The sequence below is a fragment of the Strix uralensis genome, chromosome 5 (assembly GCF_047716275.1).
Source record: "Strix uralensis isolate ZFMK-TIS-50842 chromosome 5, bStrUra1, whole genome shotgun sequence".
In the NCBI taxonomy this organism is placed as follows: domain Eukaryota; kingdom Metazoa; phylum Chordata; class Aves; order Strigiformes; family Strigidae; genus Strix; species Strix uralensis.
Window position 1 is genome coordinate 58,358,633 of NC_133976.1, and position 18,053 is coordinate 58,376,685.

General features: G+C 51.7%; 3 protein-coding genes across 8 annotated transcripts; 1 reads left to right on the plus strand and 2 right to left on the minus strand.

The window, feature by feature from the left end:
- The first annotated feature begins 12 nt into the window (after window positions 1-12).
- Window positions 13-10,779, plus strand: JOSD1 (Josephin domain containing 1). Of its 4 annotated transcripts, XR_012629250.1 has the most exons (6): window positions 908-993; window positions 1,393-2,210; window positions 6,455-6,583; window positions 6,700-6,894; window positions 8,319-8,493; window positions 9,321-10,779. XR_012629250.1 is itself a non-coding variant. In XM_074871152.1 (5 exons), the coding sequence occupies exons 2-5, from the start codon at window positions 2,026-2,028 to the stop codon at window positions 8,416-8,418; spliced, it is 609 nt and encodes a 202-aa protein (XP_074727253.1). In that variant the 5' UTR covers window positions 13-421; window positions 1,393-2,025; the 3' UTR covers window positions 8,419-10,779. The 4 variants fall into 4 exon arrangements, 3 of the variants coding, with proteins under 3 accessions (XP_074727253.1, XP_074727250.1, XP_074727251.1); XM_074871152.1 differs by lacking the exon at window positions 908-993 and adding an exon at window positions 13-421 and having other exon boundaries at window positions 8,319-10,779; XM_074871149.1 differs by having other exon boundaries at window positions 8,319-10,779.
- A 223-nt stretch (window positions 10,780-11,002) lies between these two features.
- On the minus strand, window positions 11,003-13,021 carry TOMM22 (translocase of outer mitochondrial membrane 22). Its single transcript, XM_074871153.1, has 4 exons — window positions 12,875-13,021; window positions 12,652-12,770; window positions 12,196-12,313; window positions 11,003-11,748 (listed from the first exon to the last, which is right to left on the minus strand). The coding sequence occupies exons 1-4, from the start codon at window positions 12,980-12,982 to the stop codon at window positions 11,674-11,676; spliced, it is 420 nt and encodes a 139-aa protein (XP_074727254.1). The 5' UTR covers window positions 12,983-13,021; the 3' UTR covers window positions 11,003-11,673.
- Window positions 13,022-13,224: 203 nt separating this feature from the next.
- CBY1 (chibby 1, beta catenin antagonist) lies at window positions 13,225-16,866 on the minus strand. 3 transcript variants are annotated; one of them, XM_074871163.1, is made up of 5 exons: window positions 16,395-16,550; window positions 15,575-15,836; window positions 15,064-15,169; window positions 14,864-14,979; window positions 13,225-13,851 (listed from the first exon to the last, which is right to left on the minus strand). In XM_074871163.1, exons 2-5 carry the CDS (start codon window positions 15,650-15,652, stop codon window positions 13,771-13,773), a joined length of 381 nt encoding a protein of 126 aa, XP_074727264.1. In that variant the 5' UTR covers window positions 15,653-15,836; window positions 16,395-16,550; the 3' UTR covers window positions 13,225-13,770. The 3 variants fall into 3 exon arrangements, with proteins under 3 accessions (XP_074727264.1, XP_074727262.1, XP_074727263.1); XM_074871161.1 differs by lacking the exon at window positions 13,225-13,851 and adding an exon at window positions 14,044-14,739 and having other exon boundaries at window positions 16,395-16,866; XM_074871162.1 differs by lacking the exons at window positions 13,225-13,851; window positions 16,395-16,550 and adding exons at window positions 14,044-14,739; window positions 15,980-16,074.
- Between the last annotated feature and the right edge of the window lie 1,187 nt (window positions 16,867-18,053).

The following is an 18,053-nucleotide window of genomic DNA, read 5'->3' on the forward strand; positions in this document are numbered from 1 at the left end:
GTAGGACGAGGAGCGAGCGCTCCGGGTTGTCGCTCCAAGCCGCGGGCCCGGCTGTCCCGGCCGGGCGCTCCGCTGAAGTGACGGGCGTCGGGGTTCCAGCGTGCCGCCAGCTCCTGGGGTCGGCAAGGGCCCCGCCGTACCAACGGGAACGGCCGCGCCGTCCCCTCCAGTCCTGGGCTCCTGACAGAAAGCCCCTCCGCCGCCTGTCTGCTCACCGCGCTCCGCCCGTGAGGGGTCAGGCCCGCGGGGGCCCGCTGAGGGGTTCTGCGGGGCGGCAGGTGACCCCGAGGCGGCGGGCAGGCCGGCGGGGAAGTTGTCCGTCCTGCTCTTCCGCCGGGTCGCGCATCCGCTCCTCAACAGCCGCAAGCTCCAGCTTGGCCCAAAACGACGTCGGGGAGGATTTATGTTTATTCACCAGGCGGTAAACCACTTCAGTCGTCCCGGCTTATTTATCGCAGCGTGAGGCTCGCCGCTCTCATTAATTAAGCAGGCGAGAAGAGAAGGGAAATTGAAGCTCAGGGAAATTAACTCGCCAAAGGTTATGCAGCAAATGAGCCGCAGGGCCGGGAACGAGCCCTGCCTGCCGTAAGCTGCACGCCGGGACATTCCCCCACCGAGCCCTGCCCGCGCCCCGGCAGCAAGCCCAGCCGGCCGCCTGCTCCTCTCTCCGGACCGGCCCACGTCCGCGCCGCGCTTCAGGCTCCGGGGCGTTTCGGGGGCAAACCGAAAATGCGGCTGCGGCCCCAGGACGCGGGAGGCCCCGTCCCGCCGCCGCCCCGGGCCCCCTGGCACCGCTCCCCTCAGGCTGCCCCGCGCCGGCCGCTGACGTCAGGGGGCGGGGGCGCGCGCGACGTCGGCGCGTGCGGGGCGGGCCGCGGGGCACGCGCGCCGCGGGGGGGGTCACGGGGCGGGGGGTGCCTAGAGCGGAGCGAGCGGGCCCGGCGCGCACGCGCGGGCGGCTGTCGGTGTGGGGCGGCCGGGGCAGAGCAGCGGGTGAGGCGGCGGGGCGCAGCGGCTGCTCTCGCGTCCCTCCTGAGGGGAAGGGCGGGCGCCTCGGCCCAGCAGCGAGCCCTGAGGGGCGGGAAGGCTTGCCAGGCCGGGGCCGGGGGGTTAGACGGAGGCCTCTCCTCAGCGCGGGGGAGACGGGGCTGCCGGGGGGCTGCCGGGGCTGTGGTGCGGGGCTGGGCCTTGGCTGCGGGCAGCGCTTGCCGCCCGGGCCGCTGTTGTTAGCGGTGGTGGTTGGGCGAGCGTGGGGTGCGGGGGGCCGGCGTGGGAAGGTGCGAGGCAGGCCTTGGGGCTGGTCTCGGCTGCTGCCTGCCCTCCCCTCGCTCCCACGGGTCTTGTGCTGCCCCTTCTCATTGCTAATGGAGACTTCCCTTTGTCGGAGTGCAGGGTGGCTTGTGAGGAATTGCCTTCCCCGGAGCCTGGACCTGGGTTTTTTTTGTGGCCTAACAAGAAGCGGTTTCCTTTCCTGAGCTGTTGGCATCTTCTTGCCTGGATTCAGTCATTCCCAAAGGAATGGAGGAATGCAGCTGATAAGTCCTTAACCACCCTGTCCTCCCATAGGCAGCGCCAGAAGCTGGCTTCATCTTCTCCACTTTGTCACTTTGGGGGTGGGCCTCTCTTTGTTACCTGCTCTGGGTACCTTTTTAGTGGCACTATAGACCAAAGGAAATGGAAGAAAAGGAGCGATGTGATAAATTCCAGCTGGTACCTTGAGACTAAGGGGATTCAAATCTTTTGACACTTTTTTTTTGGGGGGGGGAGGGGGGGGAGAGAAGTATTGCATTTTATGGGGTATGGGAGGAGGGAGGAAAAACATGTTGCAGATCTTTATGTGGTTTTTAAAACCAGCCATCAGAGGCAATTACTGAATAAACTGAAGCACAAGAGGAGGTTTTGTGAGCTGGAAGCAGCGCTAGCCTGCAAAAGAAAGGGGCAGCGGGCTGCTGTTGTGACTGTGGAGGAAGAAACTTCAGCCTCCTTCATTTCTCACCACCTACTCTCCATCCACCCTACGCAAAAATGAGTTGCGTGCCATGGAAAGGTGACAAGACCAAATCGGAATCACCAGAGCCACCCCAGCTACCGCCACTGCATATTTACCATGAGAAGCAGCGTAGGGAGCTGTGTGCCCTCCATGCCCTCAACAATGTCTTCCAGGACAGCAACGCCTTCACTAGGGAAACCCTGCAGGAGATTTTTCAGAGGTAGGATACTCTCCGCACTGGTCTTAGCTTCCCCTCGTCCTCTGTTGCTCAGAGGAATTTTCAGATCTTATATGGGGGGAAAAATAGAGCAAAGGAGGGATTTGGAGTGTGCCACTGTTTTGAAGTGAATGTAGCTTCTTATTTAAATTTCCTCCTCCCTTTTTTTTTCCTCCCCTCTCCATGCAGAAATTTTCTTTCTTTTTACTTGTTTCTTAAATTTTTCTGGCTGCCAGTTTTGGGTCCAAGGGCTTTATTGCAGATGCTGTCATGTGGTTGGTTTGCTGTCTTCTCCCCCACCCACCTTAATGCATCTTCTACCCGTTTTCCATATTTTTGCCCCTGCCTCATGTGGATATGTTCTCTTGATGTTAATAACGGACTTTGTGATTGCCTTGTGAGAGTGAAGGCGGCAGGAATGACAAATGGGTCATCATAAAAACTTCTTGATTTAGCACTGCAACACTTATAAATTTTTTTGAAATTAGGAGTTTTGCCAGAAGAGTGGCTCCTTAGTCAAGCGGTTAAGTTCTTCAAATATTATGGGTTTTTTTCCATACAGCAAGACCCTGTGAACTCTGTCAGACTGGATTTAGTTCAGTAGCTAGATCCATATTTTCCATGGCATTGCTATAAATATTCCCCAGCAGCTTCAAATAATTAATAAAAGCATTTTTGAGTTTTACTGGAATAATGTAAATTATTAATGTGGCCTGTACAATAGCTCATATTTTGCCAAATGCTTACTTTATGCTGTTTTGGTGCTTTGTGGAAATTCTGAGCATGCCTTTGAAAATTGTGATGACCTTTCAGTGATGAAGCGAAGTAATCAAATAGGAAATGGGGTCTCTTTTACTCAATCTGTGGATGTTGTACTCATTGCCTAAGTTACACTTGAATACCTGATACCAGCAGTTAACAGCATCTTGTTTGTGACAGGTCGGAAATTGTGCTTCAGGACAGCAGTTATACAGGTACTGTTGGGCAAGGCAGTCGCGCTACCCTGTGCTGATGAGCAGGGAGCTGTGTGCCTGTTGCTGCTGTTCTGGAAAGTGGCAGATTTATGGAGCGGGTGCTCAACTTGTCAAATGCATGCCTGTCTTTGGCAAAAGAAATGTGGTGATGGACAACAGCAAATATGAGATTGAAATGCTATTTACGATAGCGTTGTAAATAAAATTCCTGTTGGTGGAGTGGAGCTGGTCCATGGCAGGCTCAAGGCACTCTTTGTCCAATGTAAAGACGCAATGGTTTTGTTCCAGAGCAGCAATTGTCAGAATCTTAATCGCAGATGGATTGCTATTGGTCTGAAGCAAACAAAGGCAGTTCATGTGGTAGAAGGAGTGCGATGATCTAATTAGTTGTCTTTCATTGGGTTTGGTGAGAGAGAATTAGTGTGCAGCATGAAACCTCTCAGAAAGAACTGGGATGTTAATCTTGTCAGACCTCTTGCCCAAGAAGGAAGAATTTGTTTTTGATTCCAACCTAGTATTGTTCCATCCTAATATTCAGATCGAGATACACAGGGTAGTATGGAAGTATACATGGAAATTCCTCTCAGAAATGGATGAGCTATAGGCTACACATAAGAATTGCTACTGCCTTTGCATCTCTGTTGGGTTACCACTCATGTCTAGCTCTGACTTGCCTTTAAGAAGTGTGGATTTAGTTGCCCTTTATACATCACTTCTCCATATGTCTTTCCTGTGTCTAGTCATATTCTGTGTGTTGATAAGGACTGATGAATAATAAGCTACAAAAGTGTTGCGAGGTGTGATTTTTAAACCCGGTGTTGACAAGGTAACGAAATCACAAATAGGCTTAAGCTTTCTGTAGCTTTTACCACATCCCTTGAAGAATGACTGAACCACATTGCTTAATCATTAGTTTCCCTTTTGCTGCATCTCATTGCATAAGGCCAGTGTAGTCTGACAATTATCATCTCGAGTGTATGCCAAAACTTGATCCAGGCTCCCCTCTGATTTTGCAGACCTTCCTCTCTTCTTTCCTCTAATACAAGAAATATCTTTTTGATGTTCCTCTGGCTTTTTTGTTGCAGGAAGTAAGATTGCATGTTCCAAACATTGTTGTGGAGATACACACAAAATCTCTTTGCTTCACTGGAGTCTGTATATTGAGACCAGATTAGGAAAGACAACTGCATACAGGAATCTTGGAGCCTGTTGTGTTAAGACAACATGTTGAAAGTTTCTTTCTTAGAAAGCTCAGGAGGATTATTACCTGAATTTCTGTCCAACTTTGTCAATCTTCCTCAGCTTAGTGTCTAGATTAAAAAAAAAAAACCCAAACTTTGGGGAGGCAACTTAATTTATTGTCTAATCAGAATCCTTCAGCTGATGATTGTGGACCTACTTAGGTGTGAGTAGAGATGTTGAGGCGATTCCTCGTGAAAGTTTGCTCACGGGTACCAGTTTTTTGTGTATCACCTCTGCTGGTCTCTTCATCTCATTTCTGGGGCTCTGAAAGTTACAGGTAAGAACAAAGATAGATGTGTTCTTTCAGCTCTCAAATAAACTTGTCTCTGGAAAACGGTGCCACCAGAGGGTGCTTGTGCAACCTAAAGGGCTCTGTTAATTGGAAGGCTTTCCTAGCTGGCTGGCACTCATGAGAGTTAATAGGTTGAAGCAGTGGTCTTGAGGAATTAGTTGTAGCCAAGTGATCTTGCTTGATGGAGATGCTGGAAGAACTGTGACAAGCTACAGTCACATCTCTGCGATTAGTAAAATACAGCAGAGCTTTGGAGACTGGAAACCATGATTCTGTGAAAATGTCACTGCCTCGCTCGGAAATGCCCAGTGATGGGTATTAATAGCTTTTCCTATCACCACGTTGTTTTGGACTCCTCCCTTCTGTAAAGTCACTTCCCAGGCTGTTCTGCTGCAGTCTGCTCCACTGCAAGAAAATTCACAGCTGATGCAAAAAGCCACCTGTCTATATCCTCTCTAGCCTTGGTTGGTCTGAAACTCCTTCCTCAATCCACTGCTTTCTTCTTCTTGTCAAATGCGTTATGTTGTCAGGGGAGGAATGCAGAAGGGCTGAGGGGTTTTCACTGGATGAAATAAGCCTGCAGAACTTGCACTGTACTGAAGGCTGAGTGAAAAATGTGCAGGAACATTAGGAGTTTTGCAGGATGGAGGTGATGTGAGGGAGAGGCAGGTGAAACCTGGATATTTGGATGATATGAAACATCTGAACCTTGTGCCTGCAGACCTAATGGAGTCCTTACCAGTCAAAAGAGCAGCTCATCACAAGAGAACTGATCTCAGGCTTGAGTTTCTTTGGTTTGGTGTTGCATGATGTTGCTGTTCTTTGCTCCCGGTTTCCCCCTGTGCTTTCTCTTCCAGCTGTTGAAGCCTGTCTGTCACCATAATAATTCACCCCCTTCATTGTTTCCCCCCCCCCTTACAAAATTTCTTGGGAGGAGAAAACAGAAAACAGTAAAAGTGACTAACTTTGTTGCCACATGTCTCCATGTTTTATGTCTTGCATCCATTATCTTCATTTGTGCAAAGGCTGTCTTAAATTTTTGCATGTAACATGCTGGACTCTGATTCTAAATTTTTAGATGTTGTAGTAATGCAAGTGATGTCTAGGTAAGCTTATGGATTAAAGCTGAAGAGATTTGTTTGCAGTAAGGTTATCTGTTTAGGTACCGACAGCAACAGATATTTTTTTCTTATCCTATAGCAATGGCAATGCTTTAGAAATCTCCCAAACACAAGTATCTTCACAGCTTTGTGTCTGAATACTTCTTTCATTTACCAGCGGGAGTGGGAGAACAACCTTTTCTGCAGGCAACCCGCCCTGCCTTTTGTTGTCTCATCCAGTCTTCAAGAGTGGTGTTGACTGTTGAGCTCTTGAAATTCTGATAGCCGTTGCTCTAAATGGCAAACTGACATTTACTCCCAACCCTGAATTGAGGAAAAAGTAATTGAAGCATCCTTCAGAGGTACCAGTTCAAGGGAGGGAAAAAGAACTTCCTGCTTTGCTGTCTCTTTCACATCAAAGCTCAGATCTTTGGAGGCTTTGTACATCAAAGTTATTCTTAATGCATTATTTAGGCCTCTCAGCCCCTTTGTTGAGTGATAAGGGGGAACAGAATAGTTTGTGTTTAACCACAAAACCCCTGAAAACAGGCTTCAAGTTGTACAGCAAGTAGCCCCTTCCAGCTGTGGAATATAGGTTCTGCAAACGCCTGCTAGAGCAGTCTCCTGTTCTGTTTGCAGGCTGTCTCCCAACACTATGGTGACGCCCCACAAGAAGAGCATGCTGGGAAACGGAAACTATGATGTGAACGTGATCATGGCAGCGCTTCAGACCAAAGGCTATGAGGCGGTTTGGTGGGATAAGCGCAGGTACTGAGGAGTTGTGTAATTCTACAGATGGCTGCTGTTTGTAAAAACGAGAAAGAAATGAAGCTAAAGTACCAGAATATAATCTTATTGCTGTCTTACTTTCTGCATTCTTTCAGGGATGTTAACGTTATTGCTCTGTCTAACGTGACGGGCTTCATCATGAATCTGCCCTCCAGCCTTTGCTGGGGCCCCTTGAAGCTCCCCCTCAAGCGACAGCACTGGATCTGTGTCCGGGAGGTGGGAGGCACCTACTACAACCTAGACTCCAAACTCAAGGTGCCCGAGTGGATTGGAGGTGAAAGTGAGCTCAGGTGGGAATTTTTTATCCTTTTCCTCCTCAAATCCTTCCCTGTTGGAGGTGGGGAATCTGTCCTTAAAGAGCTAGCAACTGAAACATTTATGGTTGACCATCAATAGCAAACATTTGAGAGTAATAAGGTTCTTGTGGCCCCACTTGGATTTATAGCCCATATGCATGAAGCTAGGGAAATTCTTTCAGCAGTGGTGGTCTCTGCGAGCTCAGGAGAACCTGACTTCATCTGTTACGTGGCTGGCTCTGGCACTAGTGATGAAGGTAGAGGCCAAGTCAGGTATTAGTGGGTGACACCTGCAGTGAGATGTGCTGTGCCTTGTTCTCTCCTCAAACATGAGAGTATCGGCATTCCTTTGCCTCTTTAAGCAATCTCTGTGTATGTTCCCAACAAAAGGCTTTCCGGACTAGAAGTGCAGCGTTATCCCTGACAGCAGTGAAAGCTGCTTGCTAGGAATCACTTGCCTGTGTAAGCATATGCTGCACTCCTGGCTGGATTCCCCTCCCCTCTTTAGTCTTAACATGAGATGGTTGGTGTAATTACTTTGACTGTAAAGTCTCACTTGCTCTTAGTTGCTGTTTGACTTCCATTCCCTCCTGTTCTAAAGCTTACTAGCAGCTTTGCTGTCTTGACTAGACTTGTTCTGAGGTAGGAATTGCACATGAGCAGTATTTGCAGAGCCTGCCATGCCATTAAAGTCTTGGTAAAGGGAATGTCAGCCTTCTGTGAAATTCTGGGATAAAGTTACACCATTCTGGAAGTACTGTGCTACTGTGCAGAGCCTCTGGAGGATTTTATCCTGGGTTTGCTGTTCTTCAGCAATAAATAAGGACTTCCTATGTAGGGAATTTTGGAAATCTGGGCTGAAAGATATCAGAAAACGCTGATTTGACTTTCAAGGTTATTGTAGATAATCCAAGTTTGGTATTAGAAAAAGCTTACAGGCAGAAGCGGGCTGCAGAACCATGTCAGATGACCAGGTGGTAAGCTGCTGCTGCGACCTACGATAAGGACATCTGAATGATGGTTTGGGGTTTTTTTTCCACAAGTATTCCAGATTTGTTGCAATTATTTTAAAATACAGTGGGATTCTTGATCTTGGAGATCTGAAGAAACTGAACTTGGTTTTAATTCTATTTTTGCCACCTTGGAAAATTGGAAAGTGACGTCTTATATAGATTTCTCTCTGCTGAGGTTAAGATCATGTCTATCTGATTCTGTGAAAATCTTAATTTTAGAGGTGTGTTGAATCTTGTGCGGCAAGTTTAATGGTTGTTTGTGTGGTTTATGTCAGAAAATAAGTAGACAATGCGTGTGGGTTTCCTCCCATTTCTTGTCATATTTGCAGAGTTAGTTGCATTTAGTTGTTGTAGAAGATGACAAAGTTCTACATTCAGTAGCACTTATTTCTCCTTCTCTTTTAGGAAATTTTTGAAACACCAGCTGAGAGGAAAGAACTGTGAACTCCTGCTGGTGGTGCCAGAGGAGGTGGAAGCACATCAGAGCTGGAGAGCTGACGTGTGACATGGCCTGACTCTCTCCTCCCACTACAGCTCTTCCCCTTACTGAACTTCTGACATCCTGAAACCTGGATAATGGGTGCCCTGACTCTTCTCATCTGGAATTTCCTTTGTTAGGCTCTTCTCTTCCTTCCTTGGTGCAATAGGGCAACGGCGTAGGACACTGGGGGTGGTGGGTGAGGAAGTATTGAGGGCAGAGTGGAGGCAACTGGAAGCCAGTCACTTTAACTGCAAAGGCGGATGAGCTGCGTGCCCTTTGGCTAGCTAGAAGGCATTGCACCCTTTAAAACCGGGCCTTGGGGCTAGGGTGTCTGGAAGCCTCTGGCCTCCCTTTCCCCACACGGTTCAAGGCCGTGTGTGGTGGAACACTGCTCCTTCCAGGGCTTGCTGGGAAGGAGCAGGGGTCGAGCACGCTGCTGCCTCTTCACAAGTCTCTCCTTCCAAAACAGGTAATCGTGAAGGTGTTTGCAATTCCTAAGGGTCTCTCAGGATACTCCCAAACACTAGGAATGGTACGGTGCTCAGCACGACCCTCTGCTTCTTAGCGATGGTTTGTGCTGGAAAGTCAAAACCAGTAATAAAAACAGTGTCATCTTTCAAGACGTTCTCTGGGTAGCTAGAGGATTCTTCCCCAGTGTCTCTAGGGATTTATGGATGTGGCTGGCTAAGGCGATGTGGAAACAGCAAGCACAGGCTAATTGAGGAGTATTGTTTCTGGACTGGAGAGAGGCTGTAGTCTGCTTGGGTTTCTTTGTGCTACGTTGTAGAGGTTTTTCTGTTCTTTTTTAACATCTATTTTGGTTTTCTGCATGGTCACCTAGTAGTTTAGGGGCTGCTTAGAGAGAGGAATAAAACCTGAAGGGGTTATGAGAGGAATTCATTCCTTTTTTATTTTCCTCTTTCCAGAAGTCTAGCCCACAGTTGCAAATGCCACGCAAGATGTTCCAGAAAGAGGTAAAGTTACAAAGAAAATAAGAAAATATCAGCTGAGGAGGGCAGCCTTTATAGTAGTCAGGTTTTGCCCTTTTTATAGTTACTAGCTGATAATGTGGAAGATGCAGAGGGTCCACCAGAACCTTTGGGTGTTAAGAGAGACCCTGGCCTGGCAGTTGAACCAACCTCTCTCTTAGTGTGGGCCAACAAACATTCCATTAATGGACGAATCGCTTTTTTCCTCCCCTCTGCGGGGAAGAGTGACTAGACATGGAGATGCTGAGAGGAATCTCCGCCAGCTGTTGCCCGGTCACCTGGGCGAGCTGTAGCTCAGTCATGCCTTCCACAGCAGGTGAAGGCAACACTGAATTTGGAACAGACTTTGTTGCGTTTAGCGCTTCCTGGCCGAGCTGCTGTTTGCTTCCTTCCTTTACACGTGGGATGTCTCACTTAAACAGCAATCTCTGGGACGTGTTGGAGCTTGAAGGATCCCGCTCCATCATGCGGGAAAGTCTCGCTGCTGGTGTTTGAGCTTGTGAAAGGAGGGGTTTTAACTACCTTTTCTCAGTTATTTTTCTTGAGAGCTCTGCAAACGCATGAGCGGGTGCTTGAAGCTGAGACACCGTCAAAATCGCACCTTCCTAACAGAGAACAGAGGCCACACGACAATGGGATGATGCTGTTCGCCGAGCCCTGGACATCTGGCAAGCATCATTTTGCAGCCTTTTGTGCACAGCCTCCCGCAGTCAAGGGCAAACGGCTCTTCTGTTTTAAAGACCCGACGTTTCTATAAAAAGTCCTATTTCGTAACACATTCCAACGACCAATACCAGCTGGCAGAGTTTTTAAACACTTTACAGGCAGGATGCGCAGCCTGCAGGCATTCTGCTCGTGACTTGAAGCCATTTCTTCAAGAGGGGGAAAAAGTAAATCTCAACAGCAACATTTTCTATGCTGATTTAAAGTCACACTTTGAAGAAAACCCTGTCTGCATGGAAACTGCAAGCCAATGGATCACTGCACAATATGCAAAGATGTTTTAAAAAATTTTGGGGCTACTTTCCTCTCCGTGTATGTCAGCTCCTTTCCTGTGGGGGGGAAACAGTGTGATCCAGCTGCTCAGGTAAAGGGAAAGTGTATGATCACACCCCTGTGGGAGGTGAGGCTGCTGCGCCCGAGAGGGTGGGCAAGCTGGTCCAGGCCCACCGCTTGGGAGTGGGGAAGCCCATGTTTTGTTTTCTTGCTTGTTTGGTTTTGTTAGAGCCTTGTCTTGGGTTTGTTTACAGAGATGTATTTTGTTTAACCAAATATTAAAAATGGAAAAAAACCCATTTCCATATAAATGTCCTATCACTTCCGTATGTTCAACTGAATTGTTCTGTAACAAAGTATGTAAAGGAAAAATAAATTTTTTTTTTCTTTGGTTATAAAACTGCACCCTTTCTGTGAGTTAAGAACCTTGAAAGTTGGTCACTGGTGCTGAGGTAGAATCACCTCTCTGAGAACTCCCTTAAGCCACGCAAAGCTTTCTCAGCCCGCTGAAGGTGACAAAGCACTGTCTGTCCCTTCCCCCACAGCCATGCCCCAGACACGGAAGGGTCTCTACCCGCAAAGCCGCCAACAGCTCTGAAAGAACGGAGCCTCCCTAAAGGATGTCTATTAAAACGACACTGCTCAGGCTAGATTTATTTAATATTCAATACAAAAAAATACGCAGCTGCTATCTGAAGCTCTACTTTATGAGGCAGAGGATCAGCACGGATGTGATCATCTTGAACCTGGCCTGCTGCTCCCTTGGTTCTTGCACACACACACACACAGTTGCAGTGAAAGTATTTTTGCAGATGCCTCTTCCCAGAGAGTGTTTTTGTGGGGTGCAGCTACCCACACCCCTCCTTTGCTTTGCCTGCTGGGAACGTCACTCCTCCTGTCACTGGTGTCCTTTGGCTCCGAGTCAGCCAAGAAAGGGTTTATTTTGTTTAACCGCCACCTTTTGAAGACTGACCTGTGCCCTGGGGGGTTTTGTAGGGGGCAAGGAGGCTGGAAGATTCGCCCAGTTCAAGTCTGTAACTGGTTATGGCATACTAATTGAATAAAAGGAAAGACTCACAACTTCTACAGGGGGAGGATGCAGACAGGAGCCATCATCAGGTCCAGAGAGGGGGCTTCCCCCCCTTGTTATGAACAGGTCAATGTCCCAAAGGAGAACCAAAAATAAAAACAAACAAACAGAAAAAAAATGCCCTGACCCAACAAATCAACAGTTCAATATATCATAATCTCAAGGTCTTCCCACATGATACGAATCCAATGCAGCTTCCACAAATTAGATTTTTCCAGACAGCGGAGGCAGGGCCCCTGGCATTCCCCCTGAGAGCCCCGTGTTGGGTCCAAGGAGGATCTGGAAGGAAAACAGTCAGTTGAGGGGCTGTGAGGACACCGGATGGCTGCCACGCGCTGCCCTCCCCTCCCATGGTTACTCGGCAGGGCCGAAGGTACCAGCAGTGTTGTGCCATATCGGTTCCTCCCCAGCTATGACAACCAAGCTTAAAGCTCGACCACACCAAACGCAAACAGGGCGGGTTTGGACATTGTTGCATATTTCGGCCCAGCAAAAGTTGGGTTGTGTTTGCCGGAGTTTGCCACCAGCCCGTTACTGGGAATTGGCAGGATCATCCCATTGGAACATCCAACCAGGGCATATGGTGGGATGAAGGAGGCCACAAGGTGTAACAAACTGCACTCTGCTCCCTAAGCTCCTTCCACAGCTGGTAACTGGGAGGAGGTGTGGACACCCTGACCCAACTCCCAAGGGCCAGGAGAGAGGGCTGGCCTGTTCCTGCCTCACCTGTCGCTGCTGCAGCTGCTGCTGTTGCTCCATCTGCAGTTTTTCAGTTTCAAAGACGACAGGAAGAACCAGAATCATGAAGGAGGTGGTCCCAATCCACAGAGCTGCCCTGGAGAATCTAGGGAAGAGAAAGCACATTAAGAGTCGGTTCCTTAGCTGCTTCTTACAGGCGCTGGCTTCTCCCGCGGTTCCCTTCTGTGCCTCAGACAAAAGCCTTCCCCCGTTCCAGCCCCGAGGCGGCCCATCCATGGTGCCTTCCTCCCGCCCTCCCCACCCAGCCCAGAAACAGAGACCGCGGCCCGGCCGCCCCCTGCCCGCCTGGCCTGCCCTGCGCTACCAGCGGCCAAAGCCGCAGCGGGAGCCGGCGGCACAGTCCCGCACCCCCCGGGACCCCCGCCCGCGGGACCCACGCCCGCAGCCAGGCACCGCGCCCGGCCCGCCGCGCCGCTCGCTCACCTGTACATCTTCTGCGCTACCGTCAGCGACAAGTCGAAGGTGGCTCCGGCCGCCGAGCGCACGCTCTCAGGGAACATCTCCGTCAGCCCCCACAGCCGCTCCGCCAGCGTCTCGTCCAACTGCGGGCGGCAGCACCGCGTCAGGCCCGGCCCGGCCCTGCGCGCCCGCCAGGGTCACCCTGCCGCCCCGGCCCGCCCCGCCCCGCCGCCAGCCGCCCCGCTACCTCCTCGTCGTCGTCCTCGTCCTCCAGCTCGTCCTCCAGCTCCTCGGCCTTGCCCGGGCCGCCCTTGGGCAGCAGCTCCTCCGGGGACAGGGACGCCGCGGCAGCCATCACCACCAGCCAGGGACGGAGGGGGCGCCCAGCCAGCGGAAGCGGAACGGGAGCGCCGCCGGAAGCGGGGCGGTCCTGCCGCCCCCGGGCTCGGGGCAGGCAGCGCCCCCTGGCGCCCGGGAGGACCATCGGCCGCCTCCTGCGGCGGGGCGCGCCCGGGGCCGCCCGCCCTTCCCGGCTCCCGCCGGGCCCCCCCAGCTCGCAGCGCGACCCTTCACGTAACAAACACCCGTAGAATCTGGTTTCGAATGTAAATTTTTTATAAGGGACGCAGAACCCTTGAGAACAAGCAACTCCAGCATCCTGCTGGCCAAAGGCATGCGGTGAAGCTCGTCCAAGCCCCCACAGGCTCCCCCGAGGGGACAGATTGGGGGGGACCCTCCCTGCGTTTTTAAGTACAGCAGGCAGGGAGGGGGGTTTGCTCCACCGCCTGCTGTCAGGCTGCCTCAAGAAAGAGGGTACCGACTGCTGGGCTGCAGTGAGGAAAGGTAGCAAGGTAAAGTGCTCGGAGAAAAAAAAAAAAGGGAGTGTTAATTAACAGTGTTGTGGCATGACTTGTTGGGGTGCCGAGCCAGCCGTTATGCGGTACGTACAGCACCACACAGTACCGGAGGCATCTTGTTACGCACAATGCCCTGGAACAAAGTACCTACACACAGTACCAACCCGGCTCGGAGGCCCAAGCCAGCCCCACAGGCCCAAGCCAGCCCCAGTGTCCCGCACGCAGGGGCAGCCGAGACTCAGAGCCAGCCTCCTCGCTCCCCCATCCTCCAGCCACCTCTTCTTCCTCACTTCCTCCTCCGGCTGTGGTTCTTCAGTTCTTCCAGCTCCTTCTCCATCAGGTGGGACTCAGCTGTGGTCTCGGAGAGCTGCAACGCACAGCCAACAACAATAAGAATGAGCTGCTACTCCAACCTCTGCCCCGTGCCACAGCTGCAGGGCGAACACCGGACCCGTGACCTCACAGCCGGTCGCGTACCCCGGACACGCGTGGCGGGACGCGAAAGGCCCTCAGAGGGATCAGAGGGAGGCTGCTCTCCCTCTGGAGAAGCACCTTGTGTCACGGCAGCACACACAGCGAGACGTTTGTGCCTGGGAAGCTTTTCCGATTTCACAGCATGACCTTTCCAGAGAGGTCTCTGAGATTTACAGCACCCGGGTGATAGGATTTGTTCCCGTTTTAGTGAGAGGAAGCTGAGAATTTGCACTCTACATTGAGGTCGCCTGGAAAACCTGGAGGGCAGCTGGGGTGTCTGCTAAGTGCTCCAGCCACTAAAGCCACTTGCCAGTTTTAAAACATGGGAAGAGCGTAAGTAAGGAAAATGATGAAGGAATAAGTGTTTGTTCAGACTGAGAATACACAGGTATTCTATTTTACTGCAAATGTCTCCAGATTTTAAGCATGAAAGCTGTGATCTCTGGGTAAGGTTGAATTTCGGTTTATTTAGGGCTTGGGAATTCTTTCATCCATAGAATAGATGTCACACCACTTGTCACAGCAGATGGAAGCTTTAATTCTCTGTGACCAGAAAGGGTAGCTATAACTTATTTTCACAGTTACGGCAGAGGCCAGAGGGGCAAGAAAAATGCTATCCTCCACACAGAAAGGGAAAGAGGAGACATGGCACTTGCAGGGGCTCCTCTCTAATTGAGCCACAGTGCTCACTAAAGTCAAGCTCTGCTGCAGGGGGAACCTTCCTCTCCTTGCAGAGGGGATCAGACTTTACTCCCACAGTCACTTTGCTGTTACAGTTGTCCTGCATAGTAAGGTAAAGCAGAAAGAGCAGGCTGCAGCAAGAACGGCCTCCTCTGGTGGTCCCAGCACCCTTCGCGTGGGCATTTCCGCTGCTACGGGCAGGTGACAGTTGGGCAAAGACTCACCATGTCCAGCAAAATATCCACTTTCAGCCGAAGGAGGTTGTTTTCTTCCTCTAGCTGCTGGTTTCGTTTGCGCAAGCGCTGCATTTCCCTGCGATCCCCCGTGAAGCTTCCTGATTCTGGAAGGAAAGAAAGAGGTCAGGATATGGATTGTCAGCCAACCGTGGCTACTTCAGATCCAAACGAGCTGAGCTGCACTCTACCTGCCACCCACTGGCCATTTTCAAACTTCAGGCTCTGGCCAGCGAGGTTCATGGTGGGGATGCCATACTCCAGGCCCAGCTCAATCTCACGGGTCGATCTATCCAGCTGCAGGTAGGAGATGACGCTCAACATTTTACAAAAATCCAAAGCCACCCCCTGCTCTCCCATTTCTGAAATCCTACTTCGGTCATGTACTGCTGCAGTAGAGGGCCGGCTCCTCTCACTACCATGTCTGTACCTTCTCCTGCCAAAACATACACTCATCTCCCTGGGCTTAGAGACCATTGGTGAGAAGTTTTAGGTGAAAGCTCTGGACTGTGGGTGGGGTGATGATTATCGTACCCTAAGCTACTCCCTTTCTACCTTCGTATCTGGTCACCGGTGATCAGAAATGGTGCCGCACCACAGGAGGAAAGAGGCATGGCTGGGAACTCTTGTAAGGACTATGGTGCTCACAACTGCTGCCACCCAGCCCTTGCCACTGCGGGCAAGCCACAGGCCAGGACTTACCAAGTGCAGGTTGGAGAGAGAGGCGCATTTCCTGGGGGGGGTCTTCTTGGGGCTGAAGGTGTTCCCGAAGAGAGGCATTGCGTGCTGCCAGCTGGGCGTGCGGGGTGCTCCCGACAGCCTCGAGCTGCTTCCCGAGCAGGCGGGACGTGGCCGGTCCGAGGCCGTAGGCCAGACTCAGCGATGTGACAAGATGGTTGTGTCGGTGGGGACGGGGTTTCCTCTGGTGGTCTGTTTTCCGGCGCTGACGTTGCCCAGTTTCCACCTAAAACAAGACCCCGCACCCCTTCTCCTGACGCTGTGCACCCCCGCCCTTCAGAAAGGGGCACGGGGTGGGGGCTGGCGTGGGGCCCGGCCCGACCGCCGCCCACCGCGCCCCTCCCCGCCAGCACGCGGCTCCCCTCGCACCTCCGCTGTCACGTGACCGGGCCGGACGGGGCCGTCACCCCCCAGCACCCCCCAAGCCGGAGCCGGGCGCCCCCCGGCCCACCGGCGCCCCCGCCGCGCCTCCTCGTCTCCCGCCCCGCCGCCCGCGCAGGCGCTCGGCAGCGATCCCCGCGCCACGCGGCCCGGCACCGGGGGGGCGCCCGGGCCGCCCCGCCCCGCGGGAACGCTGCCGAGAAGGAGCGGAGTAACCGGAGAGCGTTATTCCCGCACGGGCCGCCGCCGGGACGGTCCCGCGTCCTGTTTTCCCTCTCGGCTGGCGGAACCAGCGGGGCCGGCGAGCGCAGAGCAGAGGAGGAGCATCCCCCCGCCCTCCCGCAGTGGTAGGGCCAGGCTGTCCCATGGGGCTCGCCCCAACGGCGGGGGCTGCGGGACGCACCTCTCCGCCGAGCCGCGCCTGCTGCCGGCGCTCCCCGTCCCTCAGCTGCCGCCGCGCGCCCCGGGAGCGGTTTGCGGCCGGTGGGTTGCCGTGGCGACGGCGGTGCTCCGCCGCTCCTCCCCGCGGACGGGCGGGTGCCGCCAGGAGGGTGGCGGCGGGGGATGCTCGGGGCTGCCGCCTCTGGAGCAGGCGAGGGAGGCTGCGCCAGGGCCTGGCTGACGGGCCTCGGCGGCCTCTTGCCGTCCCGCCTCGGCGCCCCGCGCCAGCTCCCGGACCTCCCGCGGGCCCCTGGCGGCGGCGGAGAGGGGCGAGGGCGAAGGGGCCGGTGCTGGCAGATGGGGCTCCTCTGCTCGGGCTGTCAGACTTGTCATGCTCGGCCCGCTGATTCCTCACACAATGCTTGAATTGGTTGGAAAACTTCTTTTACATTTTTTTTTTCAGATAACGAAATGCCATTAGGCAGAGAATCCCTCCTTGCTTGGGAACGTGGGAGAAGACGCGGAGAAGGTCTGGGGTCTTGGACTCCCCGAGTTCAGGGAATGATGGGTTAGCAGTTGGAGAGAGCTGGCAGTTCCTTAACAAGCTGTCCTCTGAAGCAGTCCCCGTGGCCTGATTTTCCGTGCATGTTGCAAAGTCCTCCTTCCTCAGCACATGATGGGATAAATTTAGTTTTATTGTGTTACTTGCTGGCTTGTATTCCATGGGAGCTGGCTTTTGCAGTTGGCTTGGATAATATTTTGAATGAATGTCAGGGTAGCACATATCACAAATATTTTTTTATATTGCAGAGGCAAAATACCACGCTTCCTAAATTTTAAAATAATTGTCCAATCTGTTAGAGTTCAGTGATCTGAAATTACTTGCTTCATTGTTAGAAAAGTTCCTGTTGAGGACTTTGTGAGGCATTCCTGACAATTTTAGGTTAATGAGATATTTGGATACTGACTTTAAAGGGGAACAGTAAAGAAAAGGGGAGAAAAAACGCAGGGGAGGGAAGGGTGCTTCTGATAAACAGAAGAGCCAAGAAAGAGCGGAGAAAATAAGAGAATCACCAACCTCTTAGTTTGGTTTGTACATGTATTAATACTCAACAAAAAAGTTATTTAACAGTCTTTCATTCTCAGAATGCTTTAATTGGCACCCTGACTGAAATTAACCAGAAAATAGCTCATTTTGAATGAGAACTGGGCAGATACCACAGTGCCCACCTGGTGACTGTAGACAAGAAAAATCTCTGGTACTGCAGTATCTTCTGGTAGTCCAGTTAAACGATATCTGATTCTTGCAGGATGCTAAAAACAGTGGCCTTCTGACCCTGTGCATGGAGAGTCTGTGCATGGAAATTAGTGATTTTTTTAATAAGAGAAGGGGGGAACCAACACTCTTAAAAGTAGACCAAAAACTTGCAGTTCTGAACAAGGGCTTTGTGAAGTTGTGGCTCCTATCAGCATTTAACATCCATATGTGTGTGTGTGCGTGTGTATATTGGAAAAGAAGGGCCAGAAGTGAAATGAGTGCAAGAACCTTGTAAGAAAAGCTGGGAGAATGTAGAATTAAAATTTTGAACGGAAAAAAACCTAGCTAACCTAGGTGCTTATAAGAGTGAGGAACTGAGCACTTAACACTCTCTTTTTTTTTTTTTTAAGTTGTTATATGCAC

What these genes read in the sequence shown, in the direction of transcription:
- JOSD1 (XM_074871152.1), top strand. Translation starts at nt 2,026, where the DNA reads ATGAGTTGCGTGCCATGGAAAGGTGACAAGACCAAATCGGAATCACCA. An exon ending in CTGCAGGAGATTTTTCAGAG is followed by an intron (nt 2,211 to 6,454) that starts GTAGGATACTCT and finishes TTCTGTTTGCAG; the next exon opens with GCTGTCTCCCAACACTATGG. An exon ending in GGAGGTGAAAGTGAGCTCAG is followed by an intron (nt 6,895 to 8,318) that starts GTGGGAATTTTT and finishes CTTCTCTTTTAG; the next exon opens with GAAATTTTTGAAACACCAGC.
- TOMM22 (XM_074871153.1), bottom strand. Translation starts at nt 12,982, where the DNA reads ATGGCTGCCGCGGCGTCCCTGTCCCCGGAGGAGCTGCTGCCCAAGGGC. An exon ending in ACGAGGACGACGACGAGGAG is followed by an intron (nt 12,771 to 12,874) that starts GTAGCGGGGCGG and finishes TGCCGCCCGCAG; the next exon opens with TTGGACGAGACGCTGGCGGA. An exon ending in GTAGCGCAGAAGATGTACAG is followed by an intron (nt 12,314 to 12,651) that starts GTGAGCGAGCGG and finishes TCTCTTCCCTAG; the next exon opens with ATTCTCCAGGGCAGCTCTGT.
- CBY1 (XM_074871161.1), bottom strand. Translation starts at nt 15,652, where the DNA reads ATGCCTCTCTTCGGGAACACCTTCAGCCCCAAGAAGACCCCCCCCAGG. An exon ending in AAATGGCCAGTGGGTGGCAG is followed by an intron (nt 14,980 to 15,063) that starts GTAGAGTGCAGC and finishes CTTTCCTTCCAG; the next exon opens with AATCAGGAAGCTTCACGGGG. An exon ending in TGGATATTTTGCTGGACATG is followed by an intron (nt 14,740 to 14,863) that starts GTGAGTCTTTGC and finishes CTTACTATGCAG; the next exon opens with GACAACTGTAACAGCAAAGT.